This window comes from Pinus tabuliformis, chromosome J (genome assembly GCF_031772625.1).
Source record: "Pinus tabuliformis cultivar Carrire ecotype Pingquan chromosome J, CPIR1, whole genome shotgun sequence".
NCBI lineage: Eukaryota > Viridiplantae > Streptophyta > Pinopsida > Pinales > Pinaceae > Pinus > Pinus tabuliformis.
The window spans coordinates 203,190,159-203,211,313 of NC_142295.1; the positions used below are offsets into that span (position 1 = coordinate 203,190,159).

The 21,155-nt window shown below is 40.4% G+C and overlaps 1 protein-coding gene and 1 pseudogene across 1 annotated transcript in view; one reads left to right on the forward strand and one right to left on the reverse strand.

The window, feature by feature from the left end:
• Positions 1 to 21,155, forward strand: part of LOC149226376 (beta-galactosidase 6-like) — a 149,301-nt gene that overhangs the window by 76,446 nt on the left and 51,700 nt on the right. Inside the window, exon 13 of the mRNA XM_089377472.1 lies at positions 20,874 to 21,091. Coding sequence (XP_089233598.1) covers positions 20,874 to 21,091 — 218 coding nt within the window. The remainder of the gene's footprint in view (positions 1 to 20,873; positions 21,092 to 21,155) is intronic.
• Positions 18,304 to 18,905, reverse strand: LOC149226377 (uncharacterized; annotated as a pseudogene).

Sequence of the window (21,155 nt, forward strand, 5' to 3'; positions counted from 1 at the left end):
TCAATCAATTAACACCTTCCTCGGAGGACTGAATGAGATCTGAGACCAGTTGACTGCTATAGGAGCGACATCGGATCAGGAGCTTATGGTGAGGACAAACTTGAATGCTGTCTCAGAAGATTGGGAAGTGTTCTTCCAGAGTATCTTGGGTAGAGGTACTCTCTCACCTTCGGACGAGATGTGGGCAGCTTTTCGCTAGGAAGAGATAAACGACAATCAAAGACAGGTAGCAACAACAAAGGGATCAAGGTCAAGCAGGGAGAGGAGGATGTGGCCCTAGCATCTGAGAGAAAGTAGGAGAAGCGGAAGAAGAGAGATCTCTCCAAGATCAAGTGCTTCCACTGTGGGGAGATGGGTCATTATCCGACCCAGTGCCCAAGGAAGAAGAGTAAGGGAGAGTCTTCCGTGACTAAGGCAGTGCCAACACGAGCAGAGAAGGAAGTTTTGACAGACGATGACTGTGCCATGAGTGCACATGCACCACTTGAGCAGAAGTGGGGAGAAATCGAGTTGTAGTCAAGCAGACTACAGGCGATGAGGGGCATGGTCCTTGAGGTACCTAGCCTCTTGGACTAGACCTTGCTATGGGAGCCCCGACGAGGAGTAGCAGGATTGGCTGAATGGGTAGAGACAGATGCTGATTGAGCGGTAGAGAGAGCTACAGTGCAGGAGTCCCGAGACAGCGCAAAGCTAGCAGGGTGCAGCAGTGTGAGAGGCATAGGAGTGTTGCACCATTGCAGGAAGGCATAGAGAGGTGTGCAACGGTGTGAGATTCAGGGAGTTGTTGCAGCATCGTAGAGGCTAGAGAGGGAGCACTTGTCAGTGATAGAGGGAGCGTCAGCGTCAGAGGGTGTTTTTAACCCAACACAGAGGTTAGTTGGGAGATCAGTTGCTTACTTCTCAGTAACTGAGTTGCAGTGCAGTAGTGGGCAGCACGATGCAGCATGATGAGAGGAGGTGCAGTGCGGATGCAGTGCTGAGAGAAAGGACCAGCAACAGCACAGATGTAGAGGGAGCTGTCGTACAGATGTAGCAGTGGCAGTGGTAGAACCATGGGCAACAATATAGGAGGCAGCAGTGTAGAGGATGTTGGGTAGGAAGGCCTAGCATCAGCACAAGTACCGATGCCGGATGATTAGAGTAATACTCATTAAGGAGTATTGCTAGAGCACAGTGCTCGCTAAGAGGGAGTGTTGATTTGGGGTAGCATCGGATGTGCTCCAGCCACGACATTTGGTGGAGAGGTTGGGGCACATGAGATTTCCAATACCCAGAAAGGGTTTAGGCAGATTCTAAACAGATTAGGAGATATTAAAATAATTAATATTTTTAATGGAGTCCCTAAGTCTAAACTTAGGGAAAATAAAATATTAATGTGTATTAATATGAATCTGTGTTAGAATGGTCCAAAAGACATAGATCAAGCCAGATCTAATCTTGGCCGTTGATTAGGGACTTAATCTCGGCCATTGATATGTCAACAAGAAAAGTATAAGAGGAGGCTTGAGGGTCACTTGGAGAGCACACTAGAGTGACCACTCATTCTATTCTCTAGAGCAGGGTTTGCTAAGAGAGATAGAATCAGTGATCGGGAGAGCAATTGAGGGGCATTGAGTACAGAGAAACAGAGAAGGCAGAGATTGTGCCGAGAGAGTAGCGCAGCAGCCAAGGAGAGTGACGCAGAGCAAGCAAGGGCTCACACAAGGCCACACAGAGGCAACCAAGTGCTGCATAGAGCACCAGAGGCCAATGTGTCTGACGCAGAGGCACAAAAAGCTGATGTAGGGCCTCTTGGGGTTGACGCAGGGTTAGCATGAGACAGAGAGGGGCTGACGCAGTCCAGATTGGGCAGATGCTGGGGTTGCAGAGCAGTTTTGTGCTGAGGAGCTGCTGGAAGGTTTTTCTGGGGTTTTAGCCAGGAGATTTCTCTCAAACTGTGAGGTAAAGCTGTTAAGGAAATTCTCTGTTGGGTAGGTCAGTTTCGACACCTAGATTGTATTTTGATATTGCTTAATAAGAAAACCCTCAGATAGCTGCACCGATTTTCCCGCATTAGGTTTTTCCAGGGACATTGGTCCAAAAATAATGGTGTCATGTGGTGTGTTTGTTCTTGTTTCTTTTAGTTGCTAATCTGTAATATGTTGAGCATGCACTGGGGTTTATTTTTAGTATTTACTTTGTAAATAACTTGTTAAGGAAAAATAACAAGTAGGAAGGAATAAATCAGAAAAAGTGCATGAAGGGTTTCTAAACTAAGTAAACTTAGAAACTTCAACACTTTGGTGTGACAAATAGAGTGCCATCAAGCTCGTTAAATATCCAATTCAACATCAATGCAATGGTCACATTGGGCTCCACATGCACTTCATTAAAAAGATTGTTCAATATTGGATTCTCGAAGTGCTCTTTTGGCCTACAAATGATCAAGATGTAGACATTTTCATAGAGTTTCTTACATAAGGAATCTTTTGCAAAATTTAATGCGCCAGGAGTTAAAAAAGTTGTCATTAAGGGTGGAATAGACTCTAATGCCTCTTTCCTTCTCCTATTGCGTCACGTTTGTAAATCTTTCAATCCAATCCCAAGTTTTGTGGCTGAACACTTGATTGGTCCATGATCTCTATTTACAGAACATGGAGGGTCATTTTTTGATGATTGATTATATAGATTCATGTATAATTTTTTTTTCCTTTTGCATTAGTATATAGCCTCAAGTGGCTATGTTGGTTGGGACCATAGATTGTTTCCCTCTTTTTGATGGTTCTAACCATTTAATACACTGGTATATTGATCTTTGATCTATTTATGTGAGCGGTTGCTTAAGGTATTTGTCCTATGTGGAAATACCTTGTTTGTTGAATAAGGTTTCTGCATTGTATTGGCCACTTGGCCATTTTAGAAGAAGTGTAAAGACTATACATAAGAGTTTATTTAATTTTCCTCTAGACAACTTGATCCAACCAAACTAACTCTTCATTGAAAGCATTCATAACACATATCAATATTCAACACATTTATTATGTATGACTAGTGTTGTGCTTTCCTTGGAGTATCTACAATGTCATTTATCTCATGAGCTGATATCTCTAGCTGGATATTTTAGAGTTTGTTCTTGAAATCATCTTCTTGACTAGTATATTTGTTATGCTCACTAGAGGGAGTGAAGAGTGTAATCTACTTTGATTCATTATCCATTATTTTGTTTGGTTGTTGTTGGTTGCTCTGTAACGACCTATCTATAATACAGAGAACACAAGAATAATAGCAGGCATACGATGCATGCATATGATAGCTACATATGCATGTGTCACATGCACCACACTAGTATTTATGTACTAAATTAACTATAAGTATTATATATCATGACGCTTCTTCAAATAGAAGTTATATTCACCCATCAATACCCATATTGCTTAAATACGTCATGATTAATGCGTAAATACTAAATTTAAAATGTATAATGTAAAAATAATTAGAAAAGATAAATGTTAAAATTAAGCTAAATCCTAAAAAATGATTATATGATTATACATTTTAGATTATTAATAAATTATATTAATAAGTTAATAAAATGATTAGAGAAAAATATAAATAATAAATAAACTAAGGGTAAGGTTCCTAGTATAATCCTAGGACCTTTATATTAAAAGAAATTAAAAAAAGAGAATATTAAACTTAAATTCATAATACCTTTATATTAAAAGAAATGACGTGACATGGGAGGGTGTCACGAGGAGATGAAACAGTGGGTTGTTGGTGAAAGGGCGACGACTGTCAAGAAACAGGATATAAACCAGAAAGAACAGTTTTGAAGGGAGGAAGGGAGAACGAAGGAAGGGGATACTGAAGAAGGACAGATCTTTGCAGACTTGAGTTACCAACAGAATGAGAGTTGGTTGTTCTGAGGTTTCTGGGCACGGGGAACAATCTGCTTCAACTGAGAAGCTTACTAGACTGAGGAGCGAGGTTTTGCTCAGTTTGGCTGGGTGGTTTCGATCTTTTGGTAACTGAAGCAGAGTAGCTTGAGGCATCATCAACCACTGGAATACAGGTAGGTACTCTCATCAAATATGTTAGTTAAATTTATCACAGGCTCATGATATAAAAAAAAAAACCCTTTACTGTTTTTTACATGCTCATACTCATTCCTTGCTCGCCTCATCTAATGAGGAGGGGCTTGGAAGTTGCCCAGAGCTTGGTGTAGCTGCAAAAAGAAAGAAGGATAAAACCATGTGCCAAAATGTTAAAATGCAAAAGAGTGGCAATGGATGATTATTAAAAGTCAATTGCAAGCTAATGATTATTAATTTGAACTCTACCCCCTCATGTGAGGCCATCACCCTTGTTCCATTTTTATCACGTCTATCAAAATAAAAAGGGACTTACGAAACATCCCAATGTCGAAGAACAATAAACCAACACATCCTAAAAGGGGCCTTAAATGAAATAAATGAAAGCTTGTTAAGTAAACCAAATCAAATCAAAGAAAAATGCCAAGTAAAAGGTGGAAAAGTAGTGTTGAGGAAATGAAGCACTCCCTCTACAAAGGCACTCATGGATGAAGGCCAAGCATAACCTAGTATAAGACTTTGACATCTCTCATAAAGTACACCCTAAACCATGTCACTTATCATCTACACATATTGATTAAAGGGCTAACCTAGGAATTCTCCCTTCCTTTGGGTCTGGAAGCACCTAATAGGGGCATTTGATGATCCCCAGACATAAGTTTGGCAACTTGTATGATTTCTTAAGCTAATGTGAAGTTCAAAGAAGATAGTTTTGTGACATACATGATTTTCAACATCAAATATGGTCCATTTGGTATGCGTCAATGATTCTTGTGACCATGCTACTTCATCTTACTTGACTCTTTCGGTTCGTTCTTGATCATGGTTTGGGCATGTTCATAGTCCTTTGAAGGATGTTGATGATGCTTCACTCGTACCTCTTGGATATTGATACACCCATGTGGAGGACCTTCCTATACATCTTAGATGTTGCACCCCTGTTGATGGATGTTGAGCTTGATGATGACTTAGCATGCACCATGGATACTCTCACTTTTAGCACCTTGGACATTGCCCACTAAAGGTAGGACGTTGCTTCTAGATGGTAATGTCGTACCCTAGATGATGACACGAGCTTGAGAAGGATGACTTTGTGCTTAAGAGAACACTTTTGGATGAGTAGAGTTGGCCTTTGGGCTAGGACATGGCCTTTTGATGAGGAGTTGCACCTTTTCATGATGGGACATTACTTTTGGGTTACTTTTAGCGCTATTTTGAGATGATGTCACCCTTGGAGTCACTTCAACTCATATGTGGGTTAATTTGAGGATATCTTTGTTGTTTTAGCATTGGGGAGGTTATTTTGGGGGTCGACTTGATGGCCTATCCACCTTGTATCATGGATTTTATGTTTTTAGGGGCTTTTAGCCTAATTAACTACCATAACCACCCACAATAATAAAGTACTCTTCGATTAAGTGTGCCCTAGGAGAACATGCCAAGGTAGGTAGAGCTCATCAATGTCTAAGGATGTCCAACACTTGAGAGTGTGCCCTAGAGAAGTGTGAAAGCCATTTACACACACATTCTTCATGTGTTCTCCTCCTCTCCACGTCTTGGGTTTTTGGAGAAGGAGAAGACACAAAAGAATACGTTGGATGCCCTAGCTGCAGATGTTCTAAACACAGTCAAGAGTAGCTGTAGTAGAAAGAGCCGCAGTCATAATCCCGCAGGCATAGATGGTGGCCGCAGTAATAAAGAGAAGGCCGCAGTCAGGTGAGATAACTGTAGGCATGCATGAAGGAGCCACAGTCAATCGGTTGTCCAAACAGCCATTAACTTATCCGCTGTCCTAGCAACCTTACACGCAGTTCATGAAGACATTCATTCACAGTCAGCATGATCCCCTAATTTGCTCCATTGTCATATGGAAGAGAAGAAGCCGCAGTTAAAAGGAGACTTGTAGCTGCCAAACGCAGTGTGAAGGTGTCACCATTACGCTACAACCATGTGGCCCTAAACGCTGTAATCATACGCAGTCAATGGTGACACTCAGCCCTAGCGTAGGTCATAATGACACTAATACGCAGATCAGGGAGACTCATATACGTTGTACATAATGATACTTATACGCAGGTCATGGAGATTCTACGCAGGTCATAATGACACATACGCAGATCATTGATGACATTTATAAGAAGATCATGAAGACTTATGTATGCTATACATGATGACGCATACGTAGATCATAAAGGACTTTATATGCAAATCATGAAGACTATATACGCTGTACATGATATGTAATCTGGGTCCATCTAAGAACAGTCTTGATGTGCTATGAAACATTGAAAAGAAGATCTCGGTATATATATTACAGTGACTACATCCTGTGGCAAAGAAGATATATGAAATCCTACAACATGATGTAGGAGATCATGGGCAGCATGATAGATAAGATCATGGGCAGCATGATGTATGAGATCATGGGCAACATGATGAATGGGCAGCATGATAGATAAGATCATGGGCAACATGATGCATGGGCAGCATGATGTATGAGATCATGGGCAGCATGATGTATGAGATCATGGATAACATGATGTATGGGCAACATAGTGATCATGATCATGAGCAGCATGATGATGCATGATGGTGCTACATGGTAAGCTGTAGCAAATGGACGAGATGCAGCACTATGTCACCTTAGAGAATCAGTTGAAGCAATATGTCTTCAACTGATCTCTGTAGATATCAAAAGTCAAAGTGTTGACTTCTATTGTAAATGTACTGTCTCTCTCACTTTCTCTGCTGAACTTTGAAGAACATAAAAGAAGAATTGATCAAGGGTTTCCCCACATTGTGGGGTTTGTCCTTGGCTAGCGCCACATCTTGTGTCCTCTTGTCTTGGCTTGTCTTCTGCGATTTATATTTATGTTCTATCTGCAGTTTACTTTATGCTGATGTGATTGCTAATGTGGAAAAGAAATTGAAATAAATTGCTCTAGCATAGAACATACCTAAAATTAACATGGTATCAGAGCTGAGGTGAAGATAATGCCCAAGCAAGAGTGAAAGAGCAATCACCAAAGACAGTTGGGACAAGGACAAAAGGATCAATAGGTTCCTCATCCCTCTTCAAATTCACCGAGGGTAAAGTGGAAGCAGAGAATATTATCAGAATGGCACAACAGAAGCTTTTGATGGCCTTCGTAAAGATCACTTGATTGGGAAGTACGGATCTAAGGGTGGAAGAAAGGGCAGATGCCTTAGTTGCAATAAATTTAGCCATCATACGAAGGAGTGTCCAAATGATAGAGACACATCTCTTGATGAAGATAACAATCATTCCAGGGACATCTTCAATGATCAAAGGAATGACTGGTAATGCAGGTCATCAAGGAAATGGTCGACTCTTCAAAGAAAGCAAGGAACCCCAGAATCTCTTTTATGTACCTGATCGCAAGAAGAACCTGGTGTCCATCTCGGAAATGGAAGTCAAAGGTTTTAGGGTGGCACTCAGTGATGGAAAGGTACATGTTCGAAAACAGTTTTTCAAAGATGTTTTTGAGTTCAGGGATGTATCAAGTTGCAGGAAATCCACTGGGAACCATGTCCATTGACACAGCACTGGAGGTCTGTGAGTCAGATGGCGACAGAGATGCCTGAATTCAAAAAGAGCATGAAAGTACATGTCTGAGATGTACCGAAGGAAAATATTTCGAGGGGACCATTCCCCTCATGTAGCAGGTCCACAAGTGTGGAACAACCCGAGGGGTTTGAGATTGAAAATCAGGAATCTCACATATGCAGGTGGGAGAAAGCCCTCTATGGCTTGAAGCAAAACACCCCAGGTGTAGTATGAGAGGATCGATAGCTTTCTGATGAAGCTGAGATTCACTAGGAGTGAAGCCGATCCAAACCATCCGAAGGTTGTGGATGATAGACCTCTCATACCAAGCACCCTGTGAGGACAACCTATTTCAAATAGGTGCAGACCCTCTCACTTGCAGAAGTAAGAGGGAGTTGGATTCCGGATGTGGAATGATAAACTGCAAACCTGTGACTACCTTGAGGATCTCAACTTTCAGAAGTTAGATGGTAGTGATGTCAGACTAGATTTGGGAAATGCCTCTGAGTCTCATAAACTCATTCGCGTTGATGTTCTTGGTGAACTTCCGTCCGGACATATGTTTTGCAGTTAGCATGGTGAGCTCATATTTGGTTGAGCCTCACTAGATTGGTGCCAAGAATCTTCTGAGATATCTTTGGGGCACAATCTCTCATGAATTGAGATACACTGCCGGAAATATGAAACTGCATGATTATTCGAATGTTGACTGAGCAGGCAGTGTGGAGGAACACTAGAGCACTTCTCAGTGCTAGTTCTCTTTGGATTCTGCTTCGATATCATGGATGAGCAGGAAGCAGAAGTCGGTTGTTATAAGCACCACCGAGACCGGATACATAACTATGAGTATGATCTCGTATGAAGCTGCTTGGTTGGGGAAGCTCTTCAGTGAGATGTTTGTACACAAGATGAATACCACTGTGATTCTCTGTAACAACCAGAGGTGGGATTCGATTATTGAGGAATCCCGTATTCGTCGATTGCTCCAGCAGATAGACATCAGATACTACCTTATCTGGGATATGGTAAGTCTATGAGCAAGGAAGCTCCATCTATGAGACGATGTACAAGTCGCTACACTTTGTCTAAGCCTCGGGGGAAGATCAAATCTGTGATCTTCCAAAACGACTTGGAGTCATCAAGAGACCCTTGTACAAGGGTCTTGCATGTTGCATACATTGAGCTCTGGGGGCTTGCGGTTCTTACTGGAGCAACATATGACCACAGGGTGACTCACCCTCCCTTGGTAGTGCACACTAGGACATGATGATTCGCTCTCCTGTGGACAGGATGATTCGCTCTCCTATGAACAAGATGATTCGCTCTCTTGTGGGACAAGATGATTCGCTCTGTTGTGGGACAGGATGATTCACTCTCTTGTGTAGCAGGATGATTAGTTCTCCTGTGAGGTCTGGATGATGTGTTCTCCATGACGATTGTGTAGCAGGATGATTAGCTCCCTTGTGAGGCTTGGATGATGTGTTCTCCATGGCGATTGTGTAGTAGGATGATTAGTTCTCCTGTGAGGACAGGATTGATTAAGTTCTCATGTCGAGGCATCCTACCCATGCAGTCTAGGACTCATGGGAAGTACCTCTCATCTGATCAATGAGCAGGGAAATGAGGATAGGGACCATAGTAGTATCGATGGGCGCATTGCTGTATCTACTGTACTCCTTATGCTAGGATGACCTTCATTGATCTGGGATCAATGATATTGGTCTGGGACCAGTTGTACCTACTATGACGCTGACTTCGGGTCGGTTGAGACTGGTCTGGGACCAGTGGTACATACTTTGAGACTGACTTCGGGTCAGTGGAGGACTGGTCTGGGACCAGTGGTAGGAGTGGTACCCACTATGACGCTGACTTTGGGTCAGTTGACACTGGTCTGGGACTAGTGGTACGCACTTTAAGACTCACTTCGGGTCAATGGAGAATGGTATAAGACATTCTCGATCAATTCTTCATCTTCATAGTTCAACAGAGCTAAGTTTAGCAGAGCAGAGCTGAGCAAAGTTGAGCAGAGAAGAGCCAATAGAGTTGAGCAAAATAGAGCAGAGCCAACAGAGCCAACAGAGCTGAGCAGAGCAGAGCAGAGCCAACAGAGCAGAGCAGAGCCAACAAAGCTGAGTAGAGCCAACAGAGCTGAGCAGAGTTGGGCATAGTAGTGCAGGGCACTGATGGCAGAGATAATATAGCCGGACTCATGGACAATGGTATAAGACATTATCGATCAATTCTTCTTCTTCATAGTTCAACAGAGCTAAGTTGAGCAGAGCAGAGCCAACAGAGCTGAGCAAAGTAGAGCAGAGCCAGCAGAGCTGAGCAGAGCTAGCAGAGTAGAGCAGAGCCAACAGAGCAGAGCTGAGCCAGTAGAGCTAGCAGAGTTGAGCAAAGTTGGGCAGAGTAGGCAGGGCACTGATGGCAGAGATAGTACAGTCGGACATATGGATCAGCGGATGGAGTTCTCCCTAGTTGAGAGGGAGTGTTAAAATTGGCAACTAGGGCCAAACTCCATGTGGGACATCTTATTTATGGTAGCTGATATTTTTATTGGATCCCTCTCATCGAGAAGTGTAGGATTGATCTAAAGATCATTCGATTCCGATAAGTATTTATGAAGTTATGAATTTATTTATGTTATGGACAAATTGTTAAGTCGGCCAACATCTTACATAGGCTCAGAAGCCCAATAGACGTGTCTATTCATCATCTACGTTTTTAGTATAAATAAGTGTGGACTTGAAGTCATTTACACACACATTCTTCATGTGATCTCCTCCTCTCCACGTCTTGGGTTTTTGGAGAAGGAGAAGACACAAAAGAATACGTTGGATGCCCTAGCTACAGATGTTCTAAACACAGTCAAGAGTAGCTGTAGTAGAAAGAGCCGCAGTCATAATCCTGCAGGCATAGATGGTTGGCGCAGTAATAAAGAGAAGGCCACAGTCAGGTGAGATAACTGTAGGCATGCATGAAGGAGCCACAGTCAATCGGTTGTCCAAATAGCTATTAACTTATCCGCTGTCCTAGCAACCTTACACGCAGTTCATGAAGACATTCATTCACAGTCAGTGTGATCCCCTAATTTGCTCCGTTGTCATATGGAAGAGAAGAAGCCGCAGTTAAAAGGAGACCTGTAGCTGCCAAACGCAGTGTGAAGGTGTCACCATTACACTACAACCATGTGGCCCTAAATGTTGTAATCATACGCAGTCAATGTGACACTCAGCCCTAGCTGCAGGTCATAATGACACTAATACGCAGATCAGGGAGACTCATATATGCTGTACATAATGATACTTATACGCAGATCATGGAGATTCTACGCAGGTCATAGTGACACATACGCAGATCATTGATGACATTTATAAGCAGATCATGAAGACTTATGTATGATGTACATGATGACACATACACAGATCATAAAGGACTTTATATGTAGATCATGAAGACTATATACGCTGTACATGATATGTAATCTGGGTACATCTAAGAACAATCTTGATGTGCTATGAAACGTTGAAAAGAAGATCTTGGTATATAGATCACACTGACTACATCCTGTGGCAAAGAAGATCTATGAAATCCTACAACTCGATGTATGAGGTCATGGACAACATGATGAATGGGCAGCATGATAGATAAGATCATGGGCAACATGATGTATGAGATCATGGGCAGCATGATGTATGAGATCATGGGCAGCATGATAGTTGAGATCATGGGCAACATGATGTATGAGATCATGGACAACATGATGTATGGGCAGCATAGTGATCATGAGCAGCATGATGACGCATGATGCAGCATGATCGTGCTACACGGGAAGGTGCAGCAAATGGACGAGATACAACACTATGATAGGTGAAGAAGTCACCTTAGAGAATCGGTTGAAGCAATATGTCTTCAACTAATCTTTGTAGATATCAAAAGTCAAAGTGTTGACTTTTATTGTAAATGTACTATCTCTCTCACTTTCTCTGCTGAACTTTGAACAACATAAAAGAAGAATTGATCAAGGGTTTCCCCACATTGTGGGGTTTGCCCCTGGCTAGTGCCACATCTTGTGTCCTCTTGTCTTGGCTTGTCTTCTGCGATTTATATTTATGTTCTATCTGCAGTTTACTTTATGCTGATGTGATTGCTAATGTGGAAAAGAAATTGAAATAAATTGCTCTAGCATAGAACATACCTAAAATTAATAGTGATGAACAAGGTAAGCCTATGTGAGTGCATCACCAAGCAGCGAGCACAATCATCCAAATGAAATGTGAGACTCCTTCAAACTAAAGACCTCTGAGAAACCAGCAACAAACCTCCATCAATGTGATTAAGATCACAAAGTGGAACCTCATATATTATAAGGCATAATGCAGAACGCATGTTTTGAGAAGTGAAATGATGTAACAAAGGTAAGGGGTGGTTGGGGGATTTTGGGAAGGCAGGTTAGTTTTTTTTGCTGCTTTTGAATTTTTTTCAGGGATTTCTTTTACCTGGTCCTTGCCAATATTCTGACTTTGCTACCTAAAAGAGACTTTGCCAAGCCAGTGATTTAGGATTTGACTTGGTCGAGTCATTTTATGACTTGGTTTGATTGGCCAAGGCACTCTAATTCAACAAATTTTGTTAAATTTGGAATTGAAAATGCTTACCCATCTTTTTGGTGGAGTTTTGGCATGGGTTGCATCTTTGCATTTAAGGTAGAAACTGGAATGCCAGTGCAATATATCAAGATCTTCTTTTAGCCCTTTTCTGTTTTGATTGGACATAAACATTTGGGGATCTTAGACCTTTAGGGTGTTGAATTGCCTACAATATGCATAGCAGAAACCAATCTTCTGATCTGATAACTACTACTTAATGATGTTTAACAATTTATATGATGCCACTAATATCATTGAGCAATTATACACAAAAAATTTCAACAATAAATGAAACAAAAACAATAAAGATCATAAATAGACAACCATGTAGAATAGAGACAACAAATTTTACGTGAGAAACCCAAACTTGGGAGAAAACCCAACAACTTTTTTTCTAGGAGAAATTATTCTTCAGCAAGGTTTACAGTTCTAAACTGTCTAGAAATTTGTGCCAAAATTCAAGCCCAAACTTAAGTCAATTTGTTCTTTATCTGCTTCCGTGTGGATGCTATAGAAGAGATATGATGATGATTAGTAATTGATCAAATGAAATGTCACATCATGTATCTATATAGTATATACAAGTCAAATGGGTGAATTTACCCTAAGGGATACGCCCCTTCATGAGTTGGGCCGACTTGTCCATTTTGAGCCTACATGAAGCCCAATAAAAAAATGGTTTTTTATTTTTATTTTCATAAATCTTCTATGCTGACTTAGGAGGCCTCTTGGCATGCGGGAATACCTCCCGATGCTACACAAAAATCAACACTCCCTCTTAGTGAGGGAGGTATTCTCCTTGGTTGCAACATATTTCCCCTTAGTTGAAATTTCTCCTTCATAAGAAAAGTTCATGAGCTTGCTATGTTGATGCATGTCTATACATCACTCCAACTTGGAGTGGCCGATGTGAGTATCTAGGGCCTTTTACCTCTGGCCAAAGTCCTTAATGGATTCTCAAGTAAATGTATCAATCTTCTCTGGTCAAAGTCTTTTATGACCTAGCCAAGTTCTTATGGCTTCTCAGTTGAGAATTTTCCCTTGTACCGTTCACATTTAGCAAAAAATCCTTTAATTGCCCTGGGCCATTCACCTTTGGTCAAAGTCCTTTATGACCCAACCAAGTCCTTCTGAATTCTCAGGTGAATGTATCGATCTCCCTTGGTCCGGGTCCTTCATGACCCAATCAAAGTTCTTTATGGCCTCTGAAGATGGTCTGCCCTAATCCTGCAAGGATATCAACCCTCCCTCTCAATGGGGGAGACATTCTACATCACGCCAAGCTTGTCTATGAAGTATACAAACTTCATTCTAGACAGAGGCTTGGTGAGAATGTTTGCAATCTGCTCATATGAGTATATATATTGGAGCTGCACTACTCCTCTTTGTACCATGTCTCAAATGAAGTGACTTGATTAAGCAGTCTTGCAAGAAGCTTTCGAAGTCACACTTCTTCACGACTTGTGACATAGGCTGCGATATACTCTGATCCTGCAGTACTAAGTGCGACATAAGTTTGCTTCTTTCTAAACCAAGATATCATAGTTGATCCCAAGCTAAAGCAACACCCTAATATGCTCTTTTTGTCCTCTGCACTCCTTACCCAATATAAATCTGTATACCCTACAGGCTCAGTTCACCACCTAAGACATATCTCAAACCATACCTACTGTACCATGTAGATACCTCCACCATGCTTCGTTGCAACCCAATGTACATGCGTTGGTTTAAACATAAACTGGCTCAAGGTGCTCGCTACAAAGGAAAGATCAAGCTTGGTGTTAACCATGTACATCAAGGATCCAATCAACTGCCTGCATATTGTGGGATCCACCAAGTCTGAATCTGAAGCAAAATCACTTGCTTCTTCAGATTGGAAACCATAGGTGTAGTCATGGAATTGCACTCCATCAAATGAATCTCCTCAAAATATGGACAATGATGATCTCATCTAATTTCAGCTACACCTCCATTCCTAAGAAGTAGTGTATATGGCTAGAATCCTTCATTTCAATCTTCGAGGCCAACTCCCTCTGAAACTGAAGCAAGTCTCCTTGTGGTAGTCTTGGTTGCTCCCTATTGCTCCCTTTGTCATGTAAGAAAGTCCTCCTGTTGTTGCTACTCCCTCTTTCATGTAAGCAAGTCCTTCTTCTATTGCTACTCCCACTGTGATGTAAGCAAGTCCTTCTGCTATTGCTGCTCCATCTATCATATAAGCAAGTCCTGTGATTTGACATGGTCTCCTTAAATAAGGCATACTGCTCCTAGAGACCTTTTGTCTTTAACAATATCAACCCATGACATCCTTTTTGAAAGTCACTGATTACAGTCTGCTTCCTTCGAATTGAAAGCTCTTCCTGTCATTTGTCATGGTCCTAGATGTCCTAACAATCTGTACAATTTCTTCCTTTCGAACACCAATCACTTTGTTGAATTTGTGCTTGAGCAACAATCACTCTGTTGAGTTTGTGCTTGAGCCCTTAGGTCATACAAGAACCTAACAATCAGAGACTGGAGCAAAATATCCTTGCAGTCCACTCCCTCTTATTGGGAGAACTCTCTTGCCACACATTTTGCTTTGTTCTTCCTGATGCTGCTGTTTGCTGTCAAAATCATTGCCTAGGTAACCTTCATGATGTACTTGCAAGCCTCATTCAAGAGGCCATGGAAGAAGCAATTATAACCAATCAAAACATACAAAGACAAGAGGTTGACCAAGGAATAATAATAGTAATCAAGGGAGAAAAATATGAATTAATTATCTTTGATTTAGAAGAAAGCTGTTGAGGTTTGTAAGGAATTGTCAATTCCTTGATGCTTGCCTCCTATAGTGCAACAAGGATATACCTAGTAACAATTGAATTTGCAAGGTGATAGGTGCAACGAAGGACAAGTCCAGGAAGACCTAGGACTATGTTACACCATGCGTCACCTCTAAAGGTTCTCGGTAGATTTGCAGTAAATGTAGCTTGATCACTCCATTCTTTCACTATACTATCTGCAACTCTCAATTCAATCATTCTTTCTATAAGCCATAGAAAATTCCTTGCATTTACACATGTTGTATGCAGGCTCATCCATTGCATAGCTTCAATTTCGTCATGGTCACCTGTCAGATTGGGATTTGAGTACTCCTTTATTGAATCTTTCACTGTTCTCAAACTTGTAGTAAAAGCATTGTCCAAAACTAGGTGAACAACATCTCGAGATGAATAATCCCGCAATAGCTTAGCCACAAATGCCTTAACAGTTGCACCATTTGAATGACAGTGAGTTGCAGTAAATATCAAACCGTGTATCATATCCTCCAATACATTGTCCTTTATAGGAGAGACTCTTGTAAGTAGTTCTGCAGCTGCAACCAGTGTTGATAATATAAGTATCAGCAAAATATTGGCGAGGGTCCAACAAACATTTTATTGGCAATATCGGTGAAAATATCGGCAAAATATTGGCAAATAAAAAATGCATAAAAAATGCATAATATATTCATTTTTTTCTTTAGATTTTTAAACATATAAAGCAATAACAACATGAACTAAACACATTGGCACATAAATATGAAGAAAGCACTGATATATATGATGTCAAATAGAAATGATACATCAAACTTCAAAGGTGATACCAAATCCTGCTGATCCCTAATAATTGTCCAATCAAGGACTCAAACAAAATAACATCACATATATAAAACTATCTCACCATGATGAGTTTTAAACTTATATGTAGCAAAAAAATAAAACTAGCGGCTATCTATCTGAGACCAGTGCCCTCTTGCTAGCAACTCTTTCTGTCTTGTTCAACAATTGCTTCAAGAGCTTTTTGTATAACCTCCGCACTAGAAACCATACAAAGCATTACATTTGCATCATGTGCAATGAGTCTAGCCAGATGGTATTTCAATCGCGTAACCCCTCCTGACATCTTGGTTCCACACAATTTGCATGATATATTTGCCCGATTTGCCCCACCAACAGGCTCCCCATACTCCCAAAATTGGTCCAAGGCTTTTGGCATATTTGACATTTGTTGTGAACTAATTCAAACCTAGGGCACAAAAAAAAAAAACAAAAAATTGGCATTAAACCCCCCAACACAAAAAATAATAAGTAATAACCACCTCATTTAAAAAAATTACTACATTATTTGCATTTTGCAATGTGAATGAAAAATGGAAATAAGAGGGTGCATAAGAAAGTTGAAAAAAAAATGAAGCTTGCTTGTCCAAATATGGAGAAACCTTTGCATTGGCTCATGGGCATGAAAATCATAGCAAATGGAAAAAAAACAAAGAAACAAAATGTTGGTAGGCAAAGAGGCAAGCAAGCATAACCTAAATCTATGAAAAAATCATTAACATAGGGGTTTTTAAGAACATACCTGTTAATGGAAGAAATGAAGTTTGTCTCACTGTTCTTCAATCTTTGATCCACAAAAAAATCTTAGTTGGCAGTGATAATCGCTGTTTGATCCAATGTTTTTAAAACCGGAACCGGTGACCGGACCGGTCCACTCAATCAACCGGTTTACCGACTGGAAGCGGTCGAACCGAGACTGGTTAGGTCTAAATGAACCGATTTTAGAAAAATACATTAAATAATTAATTTTTATTGAAACAAAACTATTTTTAAGATTTAAGACCATGATTCCAAGCCAATAGAGACAAAATATGCAAAGTTTGCTCATTTATATACCATGTGAAGGTGAATATATCAAAATGGCACCGACTGCAATACATATCATCGACAAAATAGTAAAATACATAAGCAATGACTCAAATAAACAATTTGTTTGGTTTGCAATTTTATTGCCATAAAAAAACCCTTTGTCTTGCATTGAACCACCATGATGAAAAGATATGGTTGTTCATTAATAATGAAAAATGGTTCACCTGCCTCCACCATGTTTGGCTCTCTGAGATCATCAAAGATAGACCCTACAATGCTTTCTCCGTGCTTCATGAGATGGTCTTTGACGCTAATTGGAATTGGAGTAATTGAGTATGCCAATTAGACATTTCTCTATTAAGCTCTCAATATCCATGTCAGAGATAGGATCTCCACAAACAAATCAGTAATACAAATGCCATCTATGCCTTACAATAAAAAATGTGTCAAAATCTTCATCCTCTTGGCTGCCATGCTCTTCATTACATGAGGGAACGATAACACCTAAAAGGTTTTCATCTTCAAGGTTCTTCTACAAAATATACCCTCTCCAAATCATCAAAAGAATCATTACTAAATTCAGAGACTTGGAAGGGAATATGACTTACCAAACCCTTGCATTCATGCAAGTGTATCTCATCATCACAATGTGCTTCATTTGAGACATGATAACATGCATACTATTTAATAGAAACATGGGGTTCTACAACAAGGCCTTCATCACACTTTTCTTCCTTGGATCTGAAATCTCATGCATATATGGTTCAAGTGATGAGAGAGAATGCTGGTCATGCTCATACAATTCATTTCCAAGCTTCCAATCATGTCAGAAATAGGATCCCGACAAACAAACCAGCAATACAAATGGTGGAGATGGCATGGCAGGTAACCGGCCGGTCTAGGACTGAACTGGCTGGTTAGGAGCGGTTAGGGCCAGAACTTCGCTACATTGCCTTCTTGACCGAGTTTTTCAGCCGGTTCCAACCGGTGGCCTTGCTGTCCGACCGGTTAGACCGGTAACTGGTTAGTTAGGCCGGTCTTAAAAACACTGGTTTGATCCTCAATCCCTCCTTGACAACCACCACAAAACTCTTCCCCTTCCTTCTCCAACACTCAGTAACGAAAATCAAGACAAAAAAGACAAGTTTCCCTTTTTCTAGCTGTGGCTTAGCCTGCCCAGCGATATTTTTTATTGTCGTGTGATATTTTGCTGAGATATTGGCGATATTTCGGAAATATCGCGATATTTTTGGGAGCCAAAATATCACGATATTTTCTCGGCGATATTTTGGCTCGCCGAAAATATCGTGATATTTTCGATTATTGGTGATATCTCGCTGATATTATCATCATTGCTTAAGATAAGGGATCAATTTGATTTATCTCTTGTCCTCTTTTGTCCATTGCACAACCTCTAAGAAATGAACACAATAGCTGATATATTCATCATACAAGAGTTCTGAAGTAATAGGGAGAAGAGATAATGCATCGGAAACATTGCTGATAATTCCTGCAAAATCATTGGAATAGAATAACTGAAAATTTGCAAAATATGATTCTGTCACTCCCAAGATAGGCATATTCAAACTTATAGGCAATGGCTTCTCCTATTTCTTATCCATGGATGCCTGCCATCTATCAAATAGAAAAGCAACAAATTACCTATATTCTTTAAGAACATTGGAATGCAAGTGAATTGCAAAAGGCCGATCATCTCCACGCTTTCCTCCGTATCCTTGTCAAAAGACATAGAAAGGTGGTGTAGAAACAGAACAACATTAGCAGTAGCCACATTATTGAATCCTCCAGTCTTATTAGCTCTACAGTACTTTGCTTGCAAAAAATTGAAATCACTCTCATCATTTATCATTGTGTCAAGCTTTTGGTCACAAAATGTTGATAGTCAACTGCTGTTGCCAACACGCTGCCTCTTTTTAGAGTTCAATGACATTCTTTAATCTATACATAGAACCCTATAATCCAATGTCCCCAAAAATTTGCACTTGAACAATGTAATACAAGCAAGACCTGGCCTTACAAATTCCCGTAAAAATATTTGACAACGGCTGGAATTGATGCAAGATTCAAATACTGCCCAACCTCAGTTGTGTTAACAAACAGATGCAAAGACACTGAAGTAATTTCTTTCATTTTGCTTCCTTATTGAACATTCCCTGTAATAAAAATCCTCTCTCCGACAGACCTAAGCAGGTCACAAATCCTCCCGGTAGACCTGCGGCTAATCTCTGCCATGCTGTGGCCTGCGGCCCCTGTGAGCCTTCCAAACAGTCTAGAACTTGCTCCAGATTTCCCTTACTTGGTCTCTCTAGCTCAGATTGCGGCTCCCTTAGAGCAGATATTCTCCACAAGGTGTGGTCCTTCACACTTGTCTTTATTGGCTGCTCTCTTAACAAAGCTCTGATACCATGTCGAATTTTCTACAATATGCACAGTAGAAACCAATCTTCTGATCTGATAATTACTACCTAATGATGTTTAACAATTTATCTAATGCCATATCATTGAGAAATTATACACAGACAATTTCAACAGTGAATGCAACAAAAACAATAAAGATCATAAAGGACAGCCATGCACAAGAGAGACAACAAATTTTCCCTAGGAATCTCAGACTTGGGAGAAAACCCAGCAACTTTTCTTTTAAGAGAAATTATTCTTTAGCAATGTTCAGAATTCTAATCTAGAAATCTGTGCCAAAATCTAATTCCAAACTTCAGTCAATTTGTCCTTTATCTGCTCCCACACTTGGCTGCTATAGAAGAGATATGATGATGACCAGTGAGTGATCAAATGAAGTGTCACATCATGTGTATATATACAAGTCGAATGGGTGAATTTACCCCAAGACACACATCCCTTCATGAGCTGGGCCAAATTATCCATTTTTTTTGTATCCCAGAGGAACCCTGCAGCCTGCCTGAAACGTAACTACTAGTAAACCTCTAGGGGTCTATGACCTGTCCTCCTCTCCATAAAATGGGTCACAAACAGGGGGGTTTGGACCTTGGATCACTCCGTTTTCACAGATTTCACATTACTTCAATCACCAATTGAGCTGCCCCCCCCCCCAGGACTGACTTATCCATTTTGAGCCTACATGAAGGCCAATATAAAAATGAATTTTTATTTTTATTTTCATAAATATTCTAGGCTGACTTAGGAGGCCTCTTGGCATGCGGGAATACCTCCCAATGATGCACATAAATCAACATAAGGAATAGCCCCTAGACATTATTTAGACTGAGAGTTATCTGCTAAAAAAATTGAGACTATCTTACCACTTTTTTGGAACAACTTAGAGGTCCCAATGGTAATTGTGCCTTTAGCTTCTTTCTAGTTCCAGAAGAGCTTTTGTTAGATACCACTTTGACAACTAATTTTACTCTAGTTAAGGATGCTCCTATGATTGATAACCTAATAATTGCTGTTTTTTAAGGAACTGAAATGAGAACGAATGAAGCTTTCTATTAAGAGTTTGACACTGCTGAGTGTGCCATCATTTATGTGTTCTTAGTACCATTGGTTCATGATCTTAGCATTTACGGAGGAAGCAAAAGGAAGGGTTTCAATTCACCTGAACAAGGACTTCAGAATGGATTCTCCATATATCTGACCTAAAAGACATGTGAGTTCAAAATGAGGCTAAACTGGTGCACTGAAAAAAGGTTTGTTGAAAGACACTCCTAATATCCTCACTAATATTATACAGAAGTTAGCCCCTTCTAAAAAGCGGCTCACCGAGCCCCCTTGGTCTGCACTGAATAAATGAAGCAATGAATGTAAAAACTTGCTATGTTTTTGCACCATGAAGGTGGCTAGAGCGTAGCACTATTCAGAGTTCTATTGTTAAGACATGCTTGATATTTATTATTTATTATTTATTTTTAATTCATTGCAGATTAGTTCCCAGACCACTTCTGTACAAATGAATCCAGCCAATTTGATATTGGCAGGATCCAATTCCATAAAAGGCACAGATTCTGGGAATGCAACACCTTGGAGTTGGCTGCATGAGCAGATAGGAATTTCGGGAAGCAATACATTCTCAAAACCAGGTTTACTGGAACAAATAAGTACAACTGTGGATGCTAGTGACTATTTATGGTACACAACAAGGTAAGGAAGCATTTGTAGTATAAAAATTCAATTTTGTTCTATTTAGATGCATAGATATATGTTT